We start from the raw sequence: 21,427 nt of genomic DNA on the forward strand, positions 1-21,427 counted from the left end.
AGATAGGAGGCAGCCTACTAACAGCAAAGCACACAGAACAATTTGCTTATTAAGTGCACATCTAGAGAGGGGAAAATATGAACAAGACAGCCCAGCCATGAAAGGGATGGTCTGGAAGGAGTCATACTCTGCCGCTAATTGGCTCACTTGTCACAGAACATTAGGGAAATAGCAGAATTGAGTCACAGAAAGCCTAGATGTAGATACCCATTGCATAGCTGAAAATACAGCTAAAAACTTAAAAATGATAGCAGTGACTGCTTTGGAAGAGAGAGTCTTGAAAGCAGACTTTTTGAGAGCAGCTTCAGTGCTCTACGCTACCCTCAAAAATTGTCCACGACTCTGCAAAGACACTGCTTTCAGGGCCAGAGGTGCCCTGGATCCCTAGAAGGTAAGAGAGCCATTCCAACCAGACTGAAACCCCAGGCAGCATTCAGAAAGGAAAGGGCCCAGCTGTCCACCCAGTGCTGCACCTTGTTAGTCAGCTTCTTCTTTGCAGTCTCTTCAGCACGCTCCTCCTCTGTTGGTGGACCCAGCATCGTGCCGTGCTCTAAGGTGAGCCGGTCCATCTCATTATCCAGCTTCATGCTCTGGGTGAACCTCTAGGAAGGGCAGCGGGTTGGAAAAGCAATTAGAGCCTATTTTTGTCATTATGACAAAGCACAAGACTGACTTGATTCTGCTGGCTCTGCAATGAGCTAATCCCCATGAAAGCTAATTCTGAGATTAGATTTAAAATGTTAACAGACAAAGCTCACTTAACTCAAAGGAATGTTTGGCTATGGGCTCCCTGAGACACTGATTAGAGCCTGACAAAGGAGATCAGTCTCCATGGGTCCTGCCAGTCCTCACCTGGCCCTCACAAGATCATGCCAAAAACTAAAGAGCCCTACAACTTACACCTCAAATTCCACTGCAGGACTGGCTAAAGTTCATCTGAACCTGATCCCAACATCGACAAACCAGCACCTAGAAGAGGGAAAAGCCCCAAAAAACACTTCTGAGAAAGGGTGTGGATATGAGTGGTCAAGCTCATAATTCCTTTTGGCTGGAAGAACAGAGGCTCTTCCAAGTGTATTGAAGACAAGAGGTGTCAACCTGAAAGAAGGGACAGTCACAGCTGGCCGGCAACCAAAGCAGCTGGCATTGGTGTAGAAAATATGGGGATGCTGTACATACCTGCATGCAGTTTGTGAACATGACACACACAGACATGAGCTTGGAAAAGATCTTCAGCAGCTCTGGGTTGGTTAGCATGCAGTCCTTCAGGCAGTTATCCAGGAAGCTTGTGTGGTGGCTCAAGACATCATCAATATTAGAAGCCTGTTACAGGATAGCACAATAATGAAAAATTGACACACAAGGGCTGCTGTGCTGCACTGGACCAAAGCTCTAACCCAGTATTCGGCCCCTGACAATGACCTGTAGGAGATGCACTAGGGCATGTAGAGGTACTTCTTAAACATCTTCCAGCTTCCAGGAACCTTCTGAGCTGGAGCCTGTATTTGCATTACTGTATTCAACAGCCTTTCACAGGCTTTTCATCTTTGATTTGTCACATCACCTTTTCAACCAAATTACTTCAAACATCCAAACCTTCCATTGGCAGTGAGGCTCAGAATGGAGTTACCTGTTTTATGATCATTTGGTTTTAAATCTGCTTGTCATGCCCACTCCCTGAAGCTCACCTACTATCATCTTTTCGATCTCAGTAAAGTCAGGTACAATGAATGGAAAAGAGAAAATGAAATCAGAGAACCTGAAAGGTCAGTAAGTTTACAGGGCTTAAAACATGCAGGTGAACAAAATGAGGAATTGGGAAATGTTACTTTTGAAGGGTTCTGTAAAATTTTAGTCCATCTCTGTTACTTCAATGGACTGTTTCAGTCCTAAGTTCTAAACAAGGTTAGATAAAAAAATCCTCCCACTCTATAATTTTGTGGGATGTGCACAGGCTGAGAATACAAGTCAAGCTTAGGAAAGAGCCATAGGACTAAAATTCCCAAGGTACCTGCTCAGCTTCATCAGGAATAGTGATCAAGCAAACAAACAAACATAATTTTCAAACAACTAGTACAGAACAGGGATAAATGCGGCTCTCTGATGCGATGAAGGTACTAGTTGTGTTGATGAAGACAAAGATGTTGTGAAGATGAAGATACTAGTTGCATTTTTAGGAAGAGGGCAGCAGAGCTTCGTGTGGAAGTTCACAAGAAAAAACTCTGACAAAGAAAAAAGTGGCATAAGGCATTGCATCAGACTGGTAAGGACCATCCTTTTCTGTCCTAAAATGCAAATGAATGGAAGAACTACCCCAGTCTGTTGCTTAAGGAGGTTAAAGAGCCAGTTCTGCATGCTCTATTTGTAAAGAAATGATGCTTTTATTTTAATCAAGGAAGATTTTAGCTAGAAGCTGTGGATATCTCATCCCTGGTGAGCAGTTTTGAAGGACTGTGCAAAAAAGCAATTGCTGAAACAGACACCTGACTTAGCTGGCAGTGTTGAGATGTTCACCTCGCAGGTCCCTATATCGCAACATTGCTTATGGTTAGACTTCTCCTGCCAAAGCCCTGGTAGAGGGCATGCTCCAGGCCCTCCTTCCCAGAGATTTAAAAGCCCTGAAGGATTCTGAGGATGATGGGAAGCAAACACACATTTGGAGCATGCCTCAAAGAACTTTGCCTACTCGCAAAAACTTCCTCTGCTTCAAGTGACAACTTGTATGCATATTCATACCATGGGCAGCTTTGAATCAGTACTACTATACTACTATTTAGAGCACCCCTTCATGTACACAGCAACGACACAAATGCTCTACTAAAGATTGCAGCAACCCTCAAGGCTTCAGAAATGAAGAAGTGTCTGGTGAAGGCAGTGCCTCCAACAAAACGTTTAAGAGTCATCTGCAATAACTGAAACTGGGAGTTTTTTCCTATGTTAAATTCAGTAACTTGAAACTTTTGTTTCACCACACACTCACCAATTTCAGGTTCTTCTCAAGAATGTGCCATGTTGGCTCCATCACTTCAAACATCATGTAATACTGAATATTCTGTACAAAATTCAACATCCGCTGCCGCAGTGTGAAAGCCCCAGCAAACCTAGGGGAGATATTACACCCACACAAATCAGGGATAGCAAATGCCACTGAGAACTATAACCAAGTTTGCACGGCAAAGCAAAGCACAGCTAAATATTTCTGTCTTAGCAATTGCACTGCTGCAGTGTGAGAGGGACTGTAAAGTTAATGCAAACCGTCACTGATTATTTTCAATATATTTAAATGGCTTTCCCTCAATTACTCGGTTAACTTTTTTGAATCTGTTGTACAGTGGACAATTATTTTGAATATTTGCTCATATTCAACTACAAATGGACAGTATTAAAGCCATTTTACTAGCATAACTATCTAGTGAGACATATATTTGTTAACAGGACAAAATATAACATGAACAATGGTTCATGTCTCTTTCTGGATTATAAGCATTTACTTGTTAAACGAACACTAAAAAATGTTCTGTTTATTGCATCAATACATTCCAGGGATACAAATAATTTAATCAAATCACCTGCTATCTAGGGAATTTAATACAATTACCCATTTAAAATAAAATGGTGGGATTAAATAGGAGATTCTTTCAATGATAGTTTGTTTAGGCTCTGGGAAACCAGACTGAAACCTGACATCAACAAACTGGAACAGGTCACCTGGGATGGGGGAATCTCCATCCTAGAGGCTTTTCAAGACTAGCTAGACAAAACCATGGCTGCCCTGACCTAGTGCTTGTGACAGTCCTGCTGCGAGCAGGAAGTTGGACTAGAGACCCCCAGAGGTCCTGACCATCAACACCTCTACAATTATAGGAGAACCACCACTAAGGCCATGTTTGCTGAGGTCAGCACTAAGGCAGTTGAAGCTACTACATGACAAGAAAGTGCCAGCAGCAAGGCAGAAGGTACTGCCTTGCAGTACCGGGAGATCTGTCTCATTCTCCAAATTAGCATCTACAGCACCTGGAGTGCAGATCCAAAGATGAAAATCTACCCTCATAGATGGAACAAGACAGGATTCTCTAGGAAAACATCCCACCAATTCTACCTTACTCAACTTTTATCAGACCAAAACCCCCCAACATTAGCCAAATTGTGTACTGGTCACCAGTTCTTGCTAGCAGCATCATTATAGTCTGGTCAAAAGAGAAGAGTGTTGCTCTTAAACTAGTGGGGTCCTTACTAATTGTGCTCATGCTAAAGTGTTGAGCAAGACGATGCATGCACAGATGTCCTCAGCTGTAACTGTTCAGTGTATAATGAGCTAATCCTGAAGACCATCTCTTCCTTTTTGAAACTTTGTGCCAACAAAGAGGAAAGCCAAGCAGCACAAAGATTCATCGAGCAGATGCTTCATACTTAAACCTAAAATGTTACATAAAAAGTTGTACATTCTCAGCCTGTCAGAAATACGTAATGATCTGTTTCACATGAAAATGACCCAATTCATGTCACGATGTACCTATCTAGTAGATATCTATCTAGTAACAAGGAAAACCAAAACTTGAAAAATGAATCACCAGGAAAAATGGCCATACCACTTAGCTGAATGCAGGGAGAATTGCTTGGCAGTCTTATTGCTGATCCAAACATTGCATAACTGTCTTTCCACATGTTTGCAATAGAACATGTGTCTGAAAAGCATCTGGTATCTTGTTAGTGCTTTCCTGAAAAGAAAGGAGAAAACCATTCAGATCAAATCCTGCTCTGATGGACAGGCAAAGCTGTGAAGACTGAGGCTGCTCAAAAGCAAACAGTCTCTGCACAGTATGTTTCTTACGCCTTCAGACACCCACAGTTCTGTACTGAAACAATGCAAACCAAAGAAAAAAATCACATTCATAACCATCTCAAAGAAAAATTCCCCTCCAGGGAGTCCCTCCTCCATATTTCCTGCTACTGGGTACATCACCAGTCTCCATCTTCGATTCTCTTGGGCTACACTGGCAAAAGGTCACTCACACACATGCTGGGATGGAGGGCTGAAAGCCTGCAGTCATGTACCCATTGTGCTAAGACTGCTAGGATTGCCTAAACAATTTACCAGGATTCTCCAAAAAGATAAAGAAAAACTGTAACCAAGCTACAGGCAGTGTTATTCTGCCAGCAATTCACTGTCAGAAGCAGATGGGGATGCTTATTTATAGTTGCAGGGACCGGATTCAGGTCTGCATTCAGACACTTCAGCGTAGGTGTCTACAGAGCTCCAGTCGATACAGTTTGTGAAACCTCACCATATAGTATTTTCACTACCATAGTTACCATCAGAGCTAATGCACCCATCTTGCTATTAAGAACGAGACATAATTTCAAAAGGATCATGTCATTAGAAAAGTCACATAGTGTTGACTGATTTTTTTAAAGGTGAAATTAAGGGTTAAACTAAGTGTTGGCATTTAACAGCTAACATCTCTCACCTTTTTCACATAACACTGCCTGCCTCAGCTGTCTTAGCTCACAGTGGCAGGATTGCCAGTGTTTCTCTGGGGAAGCAGGGGCAAGCCACTGCAGAAAAATGAAACATTCAGTGCCTCATAACTCAACCAAATGCAAAACAGTTGCTACAGCAATTCTAGCAAAAGCCTGTATCCTTCTAGTTTGGGACCAGGGCTACCAGCAAATGCATTATTTCTGCCCTCCACATTTGAGAAATGTTTGGCTCCTACACAAATATCCTCTCAAAACAGCCTACTGTCAAATGAAGATCTAACCTAGAACACTTTACCTCAGGGGAGATATTTCAGAAAGCCATAGACAAATGAAAACCAGACAACTGGTCACAAGGAAAACCAGCAACCAGTTTGAGAAAGCATCGACTGATCTACATCCTCCTGCTATTTAAAATGGAAGCCTGAATGCCTTATACATGGTCTGGTAAGGCTTCGCTGAAGGGACAGTCCATATCCTACAGTCTACAAGCAGAGCAAGTGCAGCTCAACAACCCCAAAGCAATCCCTGCTAATTAGAAATTTATAATGTCACTTGAAAGATACAGACTTCCCCCCCTTTTTTTTTTCTGGAAACAGGTTTCAACCCCAGGGAAAAGCTTGTGTTTTGCTTTCCTTCAGTGGATTGATACACTACCTGTTTATAATAAGGGACAGAGGCCACTTAACAATGTAGTCAAAGGAAAATGCTTCCAGACCACTGAGAGTGAGCTCTGTGGGATCTGCACTAATAATGGCCTTCTCCTGTTTCGTTTCAATGGCCAGAACTCGCAAGAGCTGTGTAATGAGGTCATGGGGCATCAAGTCAATCTGTAAAGAAATGAAGAGCAGGATAAAATGAAGCCACAGGGTACTTAACAACTACCGCATAGCAACAGATGTGTGACAGAACACCTGTGCCAACTGCAAATTATCAGAGTCACTCCCAAGTCACCAAATCAACCCAGGAAGCAATAGTGAAAGGTATGCTCTCAATAGCGCTGCAGCAGACACCCTAGCCGTGCCACGGAGGTATTTAACTATCAGCATACTACATACTACTCAGCTGACTGCCTTCCCTTGCCCTCGGCCTCTATCAGGTCTATTTAGATCGCACACTCCCCGTGCTTCTCCATATCTACAAAATACTGGAGCAGAAGACCATTTTGCTTGTCTTTCAGTCGAGCTGCAGTAATTACTACTGGGCAGGACTTCTAATCAGGTAGTTTCTTGTACTCTGAAGTGGGTATCCAAGCTGAGAATAAGCATGATGGACACACTACTGCTTCCATCTCGTTCTGATGCCACCCAAAAGCACCTTCTCTATGTTCAGACATCACCAAGAAAATGCAGCCCCTTGTCCAGGATGCGTGCTTCCAGTTGCTAACCTGGATGAAAAAGCTTACCTGGAGAAGATCTACAGAAGTACGGTCATCAGCTCTGTTTTCCCTCACTGCACTTTCTGAAAAGTTCTTAAAGGCACACAGATTTTCCCAGTACATAGCAGGTCTTCTGGTCAAATTCAATTATATTCTGCTTGCACATACTCTTACCTTTAAATCATCCTTGAAAGGATCTGTGTTGGCCGTGCTCATTCGCAGGGCTAATTCAAGCAAAGCCTCTAGCCTAGTAGTTACAATGTCATCTACAGGCTTCTTAAGTTCCTCTTCTGTGAGATCCATGAAGTGAACAAAAAAGTCCCCTTGATCCATCAGGAAATAGTGCTTTATAGATCTGCTCAAGAAAATGAAGAGACAATTCATTAAGTATTTAAAGACCAAGTGTATCCATGTATAACACTAATTATACAGGAACAAAAGCAATCAATTCAGCCAGCCTGCTGGTTTTGATCACAAAATATTCCTCTCTAAACACAGAACACACAGCATAAATAATCCATTTGGAGCCTAATCTTTTATACATGCCCCCTCTTTCTCCTTCACCTCAAAGTCAGGATGCTTTTGGGCAGTCGGACCAGGGCTGCTGCTGTTCTTTTTTCCTTTAAAAATGTACCTTAAGTAAAAAAGCATGCACTACACTGCTGAGCAAAGGATCATACTGCTATCCTGAACAGCAAAGCAACTTTCAATGAGCCAAGATCCACCCAAGAGGCAGTTGCCAATTCAGAGCAGGATCTTGGTCTCCTGTGAATGAACAAGTATCTGTACTGATTTTTGAAGTATTCCGGGTATCTGTGTTGACTTTTGCTGCAATATGATGCATCAACTTCAATCTTCACTTGGCATGAAGTAGAGTGAACTGCAGTGGACCAGGAACTTGGAAACAGTTCACAGAAGAGTTGGAGGATGAAAATAGCATCTGGCCAAAGATCACAAATGATACCTGCAGTTTTCAGAGCAAAAATGAGATCAGCATAGCCATAAAACAATGTGGTTGAAGACTCCTGATCACTGCTAGGTCGGGATAACACTCAGCCCCTTAGTTTCCCTGACTGTCATTACTCTCTTGAACCAAGGTAACTTCCACAGCCACAAGGAAGTTGTGACAATGTCAGTGGTTAACTGAGGAGAAAAGACAGGCAGGGAAGCAAGATACTTGCTGTGGACATATCCCAAAGCCTCTGGTCACTCAGTGAGAACCCAAATAAAAACCTGATCTAGTGATGGCAATAATCACATTTCAAGCAGGAGATTGAATTAGACACCTGCAGAGATCCCTTCCAACCAAGATTTCTGTGATGGTGTGAAATAGGTATTGAAGAGAGAGAGTCAGCACTCTCATTTTACTGATGAGAAGTGGTTATCCGTCACATTTCTCTGTGATTTGATCATAGCCATACCACCTCAATCTTCAAAGCTCACTGGAAGCTGAAGCAGCTGTTGCCTCCCTGCCCCATAGATTATATATATATACAGGACAGCTGCTGAAAGATCCAGCAGAGAAGTCTATTTCTAAGGTAAGGAGGTCACAGACATCAGTCCCAGCTGGAGAGGCTGAGCAACAGCTTAAGCTGAAGCTATACTGTGCCCCAAGAGAGGATACATGCTGTTAGAACTTGGAGACCAGTATCTTTTCAACAGTCCTGTTAAGGAAAGGGGGTCTGGAAAGATGACAGACATTAGCAAGGCTAGGTAGAATCTTCTTAATGATTGGCAGGTCTCAGGCGGCTTTCATGACCTGTTATGAAACAGGACGTTCTCTGGTGGCTTTCACAGGCAGGTATCAGTTTCAAAGGAATGAACCATGGATCTTCAGGTTTCCCCTCTATCCAGTTCCTCCATTCAGCTCGTAATCCCTCCCACCAACTCAGCTGGAGCTGTCGTGTTCCCAGTTTTGGAGCAGATACCTCTGTTGTGACTACAACTTCTTCAGACCTAGCAAAAAGCAGGCCCAAAGCAATCTCACTCAGCCTGCTAGGCACATTCACTTCAGTTGCCATTACTGTTACAGCTTATGTCTCCTGATCAGCAGCTTCTCTTGCTTCCCTTAGAAGGTTTGTTCCATGAAGCTCAGACCACTTTTTTTCACTGTCTGTGTGACTGGCTTGAAGCAGAACCTCTAGTACCAGGTTATGGCCCACCTGCAAACTATTTTACAGGCAGCTATCCATTACAGTTTTCTACCTATTTGTTGTTGTCTTGGTCTTCTGGATATTTAGGTTCCCTTTTTTACCATTTTCTGAAGATAAAAACAAACTAAAAACTTGATTCACATAGGGAAACTGATGTCCCTTCCACCCAATATTTCTATGACTCTACACTATTTTTTTTCCCCAGGAAAAAAAACAAACCTTATTTTTTTCAGGCCAACATTTCTAATGAAAGCAGAGAAAATTCAATAATAATATCCCATAGAAAGAAAGCTAACTTTAAAATCTTATGTTTGCTATTAGAAGCTAACTATTAAACTTTACTAAATTTAGTAACGTAAATCAAACCTTAGGTGAGCCACCAGCTCTTTCTCTTCCATTAGGAAATCAAGAAGAACTTTGCTAGCATAGTTATATGCTTTTTCTATTTGTTCCACGTATGCTCGCTCTTTTAAAGTATAGATGACCTCCTTAGCCACGGGGCAGGTAACATCACGTCCACATTCTCGCACAACATTTAAATATTTCCCTAGAAGCAAGAAGAAATAATGACCCATATTCATACCAACTATACATCTCTCCAACAGGGAAACTTTCAATTCACTGTTTTCAAGTAGAAGAGATGTTTTGAAATGTTTACATTAAGTTGTACTGAAAGCTGGAAAGAATTCAAATATCTTTTAAGAAAAGACAGGATTTTAACTTCTGCTGCTAACATCATGCTTAAGGATTCAGAAATGGTTTCTTTTCCCAGTGGTGGGAAAACACCTTTGCACGCATCTGGAAACCTCAGAAATCTGGTGCTGCATTTTGGAAGCAGCTACCAGACAGTACTTTTGACAAAGAATAATGGTAACCATCAGGTGGCATGTTTCATTTAAGTGTCCAAATTAAAACTCAGCATGTTCAAACATCAGTCATGCAGCTCCATCTAGCTAGCTGTACCCCTGAAACACAGAGCAGTAACACGACAAGTTCCCCTTCCTGCTGGACTCCTTCCCACATTTTGTTTTACTTACAGGATTTGGGTTTTCTTTTTTTTCCTGATTTTTCTGTTCTTCTGAGAAGCTGCAGCCCCATAAACTGGCAAAGCATGATAACATTTACTGAGTCTTTACATAAAGAACGACAACGCTTACCTCAGAGTGTTCTTACATCAGAAGCATATCTTCACCTACCTGTGCTTAGGATTTTGTCAGCCATCTTCTGCAAGAATGAGGGAATCTGTTGCTGAACAACAGTGTATCTTTGATCCCAATACTTGTCATTATAGTCTTCCTGAATCTTCTCCTTCTGCAACTCATGTTCTTCCACCATGAACTCACTGAACAGTTAAAGCACGTGTTGAGAAGCAGGAATTGGTACAATGAGGATTACTTTTTTTAACCTGCCAACTGGTAATATGATCTATCAGAAATAAGGTCTCATGAAGATACATTCCAATCAGGAACTGAAATTAGTCTGTATTTGTAGACACAGGAGAAGCATTATTCAGTGTCTGTGTTAATCTGCAATCCATTACAACAGAATTTTATAGGGCCCACAAACCAAGTCTAAATATTCAGCTGTCAGTGCATAGGTGAGGAAGCTGGCCCTTCTCTGCCTTCTCACCATCAGGAAGGAATTCTTTTTAGCTATTTTAACTTCAATTTCCTCCCCCCGCACAGGTTTCTGAAAATGTGGGAAATAGAAATGCTGCATATTCTATTAAACACAGAAAAATGCTTTAAATAATTCTATAAAAGCTAAGAAACTTACAAGAGTGTTGTTAGTTCCTACCAGATTATTCTGTTAGTGGACCACATTTAGCATAGAGCCAATGAATTAATACAGTCATGCTCCATGAGAAAAGGTCTCACCCCCATCCTGACAAGGATGAGGATGTTAGAGGGGAACACACATAAAGGGGGACAGGCATGGGAAAGGTGGCATTTGAGTGGATTATGGATTTGAACTGTTGTGTTGTGGACTTTTGCACATAATTTCCTTTAATTTGGACAAATAAAGCAAGTGACAACACCTCTGAATGTATGACCACTGAATCAAATAAGAAATGCAGGTAAGCACACTCCAACAGTTCCCCTTCCTGGCAATGTTGCCTCATCTACATACTGCTGCCTGCCAGGCTATGCAGACGCTACAGAGCATATGTGCATTAAAAAGTAAAAGCCAAAAAAAAAAAAAATCCTTAACTGTTCTTTACCTGTATGGATCATTAATGATGCCTCGATATATCCACTTTTCCAAAATTTCAAAATAAGGCACACTGGCTGCCTTGGTTAAGTACAGACACAGCTCCTGGGCCTGGCTGTCTCCCGTGTAATTGAAAGTCTTGTCATGGAGTAAGCTCAGGGTTGATCCTCCCATACACTCACCTTTATCCACAGAAGTAGCTAAAATTTAAAAATATAGATGTATTTTAAAGCTCTTCATTTAAATGCACAGATTAATTGCCCCGGTTATGTGGGTAAAAGTAATGAAGTTAGCAGTTGATTAGCTGACCACCTTAAGTCGCAAATTTTGAAGTCAGATGTAGACCCCTCCTGTAGAGAGAGCACACTGATGAAGGTACAAGGCCATTCCACTACACAAACATCCTGAAACATCCTGAAATGAAAATCCGAACGATCCACATTGTAAAAAAGCAACAACCAAAATCAACCTTCCAGGTAAGCAGAATTAAACTCAGGTAGACACAATGTATCTGGTGGCTCAGAGTCCAAAGGGCTTCTAGACAGAAGAGAATGTGTACAGTAATTTGTCTTCCAGATGCTAACTAAAGAATCACATATTTGAGTGACTTGCTAAAGGGACCTCTGATCTCAAAAGCACTTCTGTTCTCCACCATAATACTGAGCTAGCCATGCATATTGTTGACACACCTGGATTTAGATAGGTGGTTGTGACATTTGTATTTTGCCATTACAAAAGGGATGTAAGGGATAGGGAAAGAAGAATACAGTACCACTGTGAGTTTCAGACTGAGTTAAACCTTAACTTAGTTGACCTACTGTTGCATTCCAAAAAAACAATTTCAGGAAATGTGAATAGCAAGAGGGATCATCCAAGTCCAGATTCCACACAGAACAGATTTTTATTTGGAAATAAATTCTCTGGACTGAGTTGAGAGAAATGTAAAAATCTTCTCACAAAAAAGTTTAACTAACCAACATTATCAAGGCAACAATACAATTAAGCGAGAAATTAAAGTATTCAAACAGCAGTTATAAAACTGCTGCAACTCACTCCTCTTCTGGATTATCGCAGAGTGGTTATCTGCCCGGAAGTCCTCTGAGATGTGCAGAAAACATGTGCGGTCTCAAATGGGCTATACTTGTGCCTTGCCACACAGCACAGTACAGTTTTCTTCTGAGGTATCCAAAGAGGGCATGCTCTGTCCCTCCACTCTGCCTGGCGCAGGGCATGTAGAAGCATGTCTTCTCGATGCAATGCTATCTCAAAGATATTTTTGTGGGGGTGAAGGCAGATGAAATCCTTTTTTCTTCTTTGAGGTAGTCCACATATAAATGCACAAACACAATGGCTACAAGCACTTACTCTGCTAATGCTACCCCATGGAGAGATGCAAAGTCCTGCATCTGTGACCAACAACCTCAGGCATTAGTACAGGCTGGGACTGACTAGCTGGGGAGCAGCTCCGAGAGAACAACCTGGTGGATAACCGGTTGATCAGGGGTCAGCCACATTTCCTTGCAGCAATGAAGACCAACTGCATTGCCAAGAAGGTAGCCAGCAAACTGAGGGAAGCGATTATTCACCTCTACTCAGCTTTGGTGAGACCGCACTTGGAACACTGTGTTCAGTTTGGGATCCCTGGTACTAAAGAGATGTTGTCAAAATGGAGAGAGTCCAGGACAAGCTATTTAAGATGGGGGGCTGGTGCCCAGGAATACAAGGAGAACCTGAGGGAGTTAGGCTTGTTAGCCAGGAGAAAAGAAAGTGAAGCAGAGGGGTATCTAACAGCATTTTTCCGCTATCTAATGGATGGTTCTAGAGAAGATGGTATGAGACTCCTCTTGGAGGAGCACAGTGACAAGATAGGGGACAAGATGCAAGGGGCAAAAGTTACAGCAAGGGAAGGTGCAGTGGGAGATACAGAAAAAAACCTCACAAGGGTGGTGAAGCCATGGGGCAGGGCCCAGAGCAGTGGGGAAACCTCCATCCTTGAGGACTGCTCAGACTCACCTGGACATGGCCCCAAGCAAACTGCTGTAGCTGTGGTGTTGGCCATGCTGTGATCAAGGGGCTCAACTAGAGGCTTCCAGACTTTCCTTCTACTTGAATCTGTTTGCAATCATACATCCACACACAGCTGGAGATGCACTTGGTAAGAAGCTGAGCGGAGACAGCAGTGGCAGAAACAACTGATCTGAAAGGCCTGGATTGTGAAGGTGAAAAGGATGGACCTTCCTCATGACAAGGGTTTGAAGGACAGATTCAGCCTTATAAATTAAGGTTTTGAGAGTAGGCAATGGAAGTTTTATTTCTTAGCAAGATGTACTCTACACCATCTGCAGCACTTGCTTATGCAAACCTGGAAGATAACCTGTCTTTGAGGAAGACAACGTATAGAGACAGATGTAACTGCCTCAATCTCCCCCAGCTCTTCTGGCTGATGTGACAGCTACAAGGAAAGCAAAAGAAGAAAGGGGTAAGAATCCAGCAGCTGACTCATTAAAAAACAAATTCAAAACCCTCTGTACATTGTATTCATGTACTTCTCCACTGAATCAATCCCTGTCAATAATTTTTATCAACTGTGGGATATGAAAACAGAAATCTGAACAACTGCAGGATAGCGAGCTGACACACCTGCCAGACAAATTTTCATATAGCTAGAGGAAGGGCGAATGATTCAGTTTGAAAAGGTATCCCAAAATAGCTGGGATCAAAGCAATGGAAGAGGCAGAAAAATGCTGAGACCTGAGTCCAAGAAAAATATATCTGTCTAGTGGACACCGTCCAGTTATCAGCAAGAACAATTTAGAACACAAGAGAGTACGACTGGTCCATTACCAAGAATCATCTGTAACCCATACTGAAAAATGAGGATCCTGAGAGCATGCTGAAGGACTTAGCCAGATTCTGAAGACAGCAGATTCAGGAGAAGAGTCAGAATACTCAGATACTGAACAGACAATGAAGCAGATCCCAGAATCAGCACTGCCACAGACAGATTAGAACAAATACAAATCACCAGTGCTCTCTCTGAAATGTGAAGAGATTCTATGGAAACAAAGGGATTGAAGAAGAAATATATAGCAGAAGTCTGCTGACCACAGGAAGGCATGAGATCCGAGGGATCCCAAGCTGCTGCCTAGTCTTGATGAGAACTTGTGATGCTCCTTGATGTCAAATAAGTTCATTTTGACTATTCTTGCTTGAGAAAAAAAATCTATCAGAACAGTGGACTGGACTTCAAATTCCTGATCCAGAATCTCAGACTTGGTGAGATCATCTGCAAGACCACTGAAGGCACTAAGACGAATCACTGAGCTGTATCTCATTGGCAATTTCCCGTCTCCAGGGCTTCAATATCTCCTGACAGAACCAACTTTCTCATGCTCTCTCTTGCTGGTTAACAGAGTAGACACTAGTGGAAATCAACTCTGTGTGGGAAGAAGGAAGCAGTTTGCTGTCTACAGACACTGCAGAGGGAAACATTTCCCGTCTGACATAGCATGGTACACACACACACACACACGCACGGTGTGACAAAGTACATGTGAACTCTCTTAGAAAAGAGCAGTGCTCTTAGAAGTACAATTTCCCTTGGCTTTCTGCTTTAATACAACACAAAATTAAACTGATGCATGCCCTGTATGTATGACCACTCCATAGAGTTTTCAGAAGTTCCTGTCATGCACCTGCCAAAAAGTAACGACTGCATTTTTGGAACTTACCAAGTGAGGCAAGAATCTCCAAGGTCCTCATTGTGGGCTGGATATAAAACCAGAGTTTCTGCAGTGACAGAAGTCCCTGTCTCTGAAGATGTTCCAGCTGGGTAATAAGTATCATGTATTCTTTAATTAGGGTCCGCATAGCTGCAGCCAAAGCATGATTTACCTGTCCATACTCAAAGGAAGACTTTTCCTCTATAAACCTGCAAAATGAAAAATGGAAACTCTTTTGGGCAAGGCTATTTCTATAGCTTTCAGGAATTTTATCTTTAGAACATTGCATAAGCATTGAGAGTACAACCATGTATTGCAAAGCATACTAGTCTTCAAATGGAGTTTCAGGTGCTGTATTTGCTCTCTGTCTCCCTGCCTATTTCTTATCACTGCATTTCCCAGTTTTGAAAGCTGTGTGAAAATGCTTCCTCTCAAATCACAGGGAATCTAGAATTATTTGCAAAACCAGTATATAAAAAGTCAGAGACGGGATTTGCAAGGTGATTGCATATGCAGTATATTAGAGGATAGGAAAAGATCTCAAAAGGAAGCAATGTGGTAGATCCAGCTGCTGGAGAACTACTGCTAGCTTCTGACTCAATATGCCACAGAGAGGATTCACCTGATCAGATTTAGATGGCTTCACCTGCATTAGTGGAAAGAGACAGATGCTGCTGAACACAATTCATCTCATCTGCAGGAACACAGGTAAAAGATTAGACAAGTCATTTCCTAAAACACACTTCTGCCTCTTTGCTGATCTTTTAGGGAGTTTAGATCAGATGCAGACATCTATATCACAAGTATCTGCTGTTAGTGAGGTGCACCTTGTAGCTACCAGCCTCTATGGAGCAGTAGGTCCTCCTGCTCTGCAGCAGACATGAAAGTTGTCTCAGTCCTAGACACCCAGAGGAAAACAAAAAGCAGGAAACAAGAAGAAAACCATAGCAGAATAGGAAGAGACAAAACAGAATAAACAGACAGATCCTATTTGCCACTTGCCTTAACATACCAAGACACAGCTTGGAGAAAACAAAGGTAAGGTGAACACAGAAATGAACTGGCAGCACAGAGGAGAAAGCCAGCAACAAGAATCATAACCATAACCACTTTGAAGAATTGTCATTTTTATTTGATATCCCAATATATTTAAATTAAGCTTTGAAGCTACCACCTGCACAAATGACAGATTCTCTAGCTCCATTCTACAACGTGATGCTCAGAAGAGAACATCCTCCTATGCGAAAAAACGTCAGCTTGGTACCTGGTGACAGCAGAGTAACTTGCTGCTACAGGAAGAATTCTGGTCACCAGCTCTTTGATGGACAAGTCCAAGTTCGGATCTACTAAAAATGCTCGGTTCTGCCTGCCTATGAGAGGCTGTGCTGTGATGTATCTTCCATCCACACCAATCAAAACGTATAACAAGTCCTCCACAATCATGGATTCTTGGGAGGCTAATGGCAAAGTACCTATTTGAAAAGAGAGGACAAAAAAAGAACACAATCTGAACATGCCATAGTACTTCCATTCACTCCCTTTTGATCTAGTACCTGAAACTTGAAAGGAAGACGTACCATCATTCAAAAGAAGCTCACGCACAGTCGAACCAAGATACAGAGAAATAAACCTGAGTTAGGGTCAATTTCAAAATCATCTGCCTCGCTTTCTAGGACACTTTTGGACACCAGAGGACTTGTAGCGCCACAGGTTTCTAGACATACTCTAGGAAAAAACCTTTTAAGTGAAGATATGACTGAGAGTTTCAGCCACGTAAAGGTCAAAAGCCTTGAAGAAAAGAATATACTATAAAACATAAGCATCAAACACACTCAAAATTCCCATGCAGCTACAAGAACCATTTGACAACAGGGAAACACTCAGCCCTGCTACCTGAATCAGGACACCAGAGGAAAAAATAAGCCAGAAGATCCATATGCAGAAAGGCTGTAGTGGCCATTCCCAAACTTTCAGAGACCAAATGATTCCTGTGCTTGCTAGAAGCAAACCCTCATTACACATTCCAGGAAGCCCCAGCAGAAATGTACTGGTGGATAAGCTATTTAGGGGCACCTGCAAGAGTGCCTACAGTTTTTATTTCCTCCCTTAGACACAGCCTAAATCCACATCTGGAAGAAGCTACAGGTTTCTTTCAGGAGCCTCCACTTTCTTGTGGAATGGAAAGTGGAAAATCTCTAACCCAGCTGCTCTGCTTTAAGAAAAAGATTTTAAATCTAGTTTACAAATAAATAACTACACACAGCTCAGCTTAAAGCTGACACAACAGTGAGAGATCAGTCCCTGCTGCTCTGGCTAGGAGACAGACAGCAAATCATGGGAGGTTGTTATAGCCTTGCTGGAGAGGATACTGAGCTGGATGGATTGGTGAATGCTCTCTTGGCAGGTACTACTCCAGATTTTTCAGCTGAGGAGACAGATGTGATACTCCTACAGCAGGGTTTTATGAAGGCTATGACTTAAAACAGAAAAAGGACTAGGAAACTCAAAACACAGATTAGATCGCATGGATGGATATGGGGCTGGAATTCATTACAGGAGAAACTGTGAAGAAAATAACAAGGCTTTTTTTTCCTGAGCCCTGCACTTCTGCAGAGTCCAAGGAGCCAAGTTTTGCTTTCATCTGGAGTATGATGAAATCTGAATGACACTTCTGAACAAGTACAAAACATAAAACGTTAAAGCAATTTTCCCTGTGTATCACGTACCTATAGGTACCGTGGTGTCGGTGCTTAAACTGGTGCCAATTAAGAAATCACCAATAAGTGCAGGTCTCTCATACACCCAGGATGGAAATATTGGAATGGGCTGACCAGAATTCTTCTTGTTTTGCTTATCTCGGAGCATTTTTCGTGTAACCTCAAGAGGCTGTTGGAAAAAAAAGAAAGAAAGAGGGAAAACCAGAGACATTTTCAGAAGTCCAAATGGAAATTTTGAATTTTAAGCAGAAATTGACTGTAAACCAGTCACTTGAGAACAAGAAGTGGAATAGCTGGTCTTTTAGTAGCATGGTATAGGATTTGATCTTCTAGTACCATCTAGTCTACTGGTCTCAGTGCTGCAGAGCTCACTGGTATTTTATGTAGTTGTCCTTCCTTTACCCAAAAAAATGGATTGGCGGATACATCAAATAATGCCTTTCTGCAACCCTCTCCAGCAGTCTAGGTGCTACAGGACACATACAAGAGCAGAATGGGGACAAGCACAAGCACTAGGCAGCAAGACTCAATTTGGGAAGGCTTCATAGTTTACAAAGATTCAGGATTCAATGACAGCCTGGATAAAACTCCCAGGATTGAAAACACGGCCCTCAGGTGTCAGCCTGGTGCTTAAAAGCCTACATGATAGGATGGCAGTTTGCCACTGTCATGCAGATGAAGCTGCATGTGGTATCTTTAGCAATGACAGTGCCCACTTCCATCGAGACAGAGAGAGCTCATCGTTGAGCTCAGTGAATGTCAACTGAGTCAAAAGGCTCTCTGCACCACAGCCTTGATGCCAGGGAGGGGAGGCAACAAGTGGGTTTACACCGAACCCAGAGCACACAACCAGTGAGGAGAGGTGAAGAGAGCTGGGCTTTGCTGGGTCTGGCAAAGAGAAGGTGAAGGGGTGATCTAGGAACAGCCCATGATTATGGAAAGAGCAAGTACCAAGATGGATGGAGCCAAACTCCTGTCAGCAGTGACAGGTGATACAAGAGGCAACAGACAAGCTGCACCTTGCAATATTCAGACTGGACAAGAGGAAATAAGTCTTCTCTGGGGCAGGGAGCAGCTCTGGAACAGGCCACCAGGGAAGTGAGGGATCTCCACCCAGGGGTGCTTCAGGCCTCGGTGGGCAAAGCCACAGCCACCCTGATCTAGTGTGAGTGACAGTTCTGCTGTGAGCAAGAGGCTGGACAAGAAACCCCCAGAAGTTCCTTCCACCAATGCTGCTACTTATCTGTGGAAACACTAGCACTTATCCTCCATGCCAGGTGAAGATGGTGCCATGAGGATCACAAATAGCTCAAGGGAGACCCTCACATCCTTCAGTATCAATTATGGTGACAAGATCACTCCAGAGACTGCGCCAGTGCACAAGTGGGCTTCTAGAAAGGAGATGTAGTTGGAATGATTTTGTAAGGTGCTGGAGAAATGAGCTAACTAAATTCCAGTCAGACTAATGAAACTTAATTTTGATAGTGGGTGTACTGGAGTCACAGATGGCTAGGATAGCACTGGGAAAGCAACTTTACCATTCTGACTGTTGTCTTACAGAACTAACGGCAAGGGTAACTGCAGTTATTACCTCCCAGAGACAGACCTCTTGGGAAGCAGCTCTAGCAGAAACTCTGCATCAAGATACTTTAACTATGTGATCTGATATGGCCACACTGACTCAATAGCCATGAGCGCCAGGCCTTTTCTCAGAGGTCCAGCTCTCAGGTTCTAGGCCTGAAGGAAGTATACATGGAATAGCAGAGAGGCACAAATCTTTTTAATGAAACAATTATAGACAGCCAGTGAGCAGAATCTGTGGAATCCAGTCAGTACAGTAAGCTAAGGCTGAGAGGTGGTCAATAGTGTTTGATACATGTAGGCCAGAAGAACACAAATTGTTGAGGGTATTTATGTTCGGTGACATGAGACTGGACAGGTTTCCATTCCCATTATTCCCAGAAAACATGTTTTTGCTCCTCCCTTCTTTCTCTTCAGTGAATGACAAATAAAATAGAGTACTGGCAAATAAAATAGAGTGCTTGCATTTCCATTTCAGTTCCTCTCAGTCACAGAATCGTATCTGTGACTCAAAGGAGAAGATCAAGAAGAAATCAACTTATCTATTTGAACTACATGTGCCAGAGAACACCACTTTTCTCTCTTCTTTGAGCAAGTCTGAACACAAATTGTAACAGAGAGATCAGTTATCCTACTGCAAATTTATCTTCCCTTCATGATCTACATCAACCACTTGACTTAGATCAGCTGTGAAGGATTTGGATGAGTCAGGCAGACAGCTCGTGGAAACATTTATTTCATGTATGGTGTATAGGGAACATGGCCAGTTTCATCATGGCCTGACAAAGGAGGAGGTGTCGGTCTCCCTCCGTTTAGGAGTTGAACTCTCCATCATCACACATATACCCAGTCCTTCATGCTGACAGGCCTTGCAGGCGTCTCAAAACACTGAACACGGAGAACCCATTTTTCTAGCCACCAATGGCCTGAAGTGATCTGATCACTACAGCAAACTCCCTACTTGGTGACAGATGCATCTACTGTCATCATCTTCATCAGGGGTGGAAGGGCATTCCCTGACAAGTGTTAGTTCTGCTCAGCCAGTGGGACAGAAAGATCTCCGCAGGCCGAAGAACAACTACACATCTGCTGGGGAGCTGGCATGGGCAATAAACCATACACAGCCACAGCTGGAGACCTCAGCAGCAAAGTCTGGTATGATACATCAGGAATGTGAATGCTGCCATGTGGCCAGATAGGGCAGAAAGTTCTGTAGGGTGGGCAGCTGAGTAAAACATATATCTCATCAACTTGGACAGTGCACCATATGGGATCTGTCCAGAGATAGATATGCCTCCACTGAGCAAGGACGCAGAACTGCTACAACAGACACTGCAGATTGAGAAGACCCCAACACATCGTTTGTGAGTGTTCACAAGTAGGCCTATGTCTTCAGGGACAGTCAGCCACATTCAGAGCCTGGAGGCCTGTCCCTTGATAGACTTTAGCAACCAGACATCAGAAGGGAGAGCAGGGACCAGCCTCTGGGATGAAGGTAAGTTGCAAAATTCTAAATGGAAGCATTTGTGCATATTGTCCAGTTGATCATTACGGACCTCTAAGCCCCTCTCTCCATCACTCTTTCAGCTGTGCTCATACAACAGCCCAAACAATTGCTTCTATTATCTTCTTCAGCCAAAATGACCCAGGGTAGCTAGGTATGGTTATTTATACAAATGACTACAGGAAAATGGAAGGTTGAATTTAAGTAATAATCATCCTTTTCTGCTCCTCCCTGCCTACTGATACTGAAATAAATACTGTAAACAAACAAACAAATAAATGTTTTCTAAATCTGTTTTGTGCAGTGATCCGGTTTTACCTAAACTTTTAGATGAATTTTTTTCCTCCTTCTTGACTTTAACAAGAATCATTTTGCAGCATTTGTTTCAAGAATACTCACACAAACAGCTAAGCAGAGGGAACGGCTGCCTTCACTTAGGGAATGATTACACGACGCATTTTAACCACGTATCAGAGAGCAGAAATTCTAGTGAGAATGGGGACAAGCCACAGTGACTGCTGAGCTCCAGAGCAAGCACAGCTACGGGCAGAAGAGGAAATGTCAGTACAGCTTAAAGCAGTCATCTGAAAGGGGAAAATGGAATTACATTAACCCCCACCAATTAGGACTGCAGAGGCCTAAATTTGGCTTGCCTTAATTCACTTAAATAGAAAAGGCCACTT

The 21,427-nt window shown here is 42.6% G+C and overlaps 1 protein-coding gene across 2 annotated transcripts in view; it reads right to left on the bottom strand.

The window, feature by feature from the left end:
- The window catches only part of TUBGCP2 (tubulin gamma complex component 2), a 36,825-nt gene that overhangs the window by 9,904 nt on the left and 5,494 nt on the right, over positions 1-21,427 (bottom strand). For both annotated transcript variants that reach the window (XM_067299641.1, XM_067299642.1), the window contains 12 exons: positions 17,669-17,828; positions 16,207-16,414; positions 14,952-15,151; positions 11,231-11,420; positions 10,206-10,351; positions 9,376-9,556; positions 7,031-7,211; positions 6,136-6,308; positions 4,590-4,718; positions 2,981-3,101; positions 1,180-1,323; positions 474-602 (listed from right to left, as the gene is read on the bottom strand). In XM_067299641.1, coding sequence (XP_067155742.1) covers positions 474-602; positions 1,180-1,323; positions 2,981-3,101; positions 4,590-4,718; positions 6,136-6,308; positions 7,031-7,211; positions 9,376-9,556; positions 10,206-10,351; positions 11,231-11,420; positions 14,952-15,151; positions 16,207-16,414; positions 17,669-17,828 — 1,962 coding nt within the window. The remainder of the gene's footprint in view (positions 1-473; positions 603-1,179; positions 1,324-2,980; positions 3,102-4,589; positions 4,719-6,135; positions 6,309-7,030; positions 7,212-9,375; positions 9,557-10,205; positions 10,352-11,230; positions 11,421-14,951; positions 15,152-16,206; positions 16,415-17,668; positions 17,829-21,427) is intronic.

Source organism: Apteryx mantelli, chromosome 7 (genome assembly GCF_036417845.1).
Source record: "Apteryx mantelli isolate bAptMan1 chromosome 7, bAptMan1.hap1, whole genome shotgun sequence".
Taxonomy (NCBI): domain Eukaryota; kingdom Metazoa; phylum Chordata; class Aves; order Apterygiformes; family Apterygidae; genus Apteryx; species Apteryx mantelli.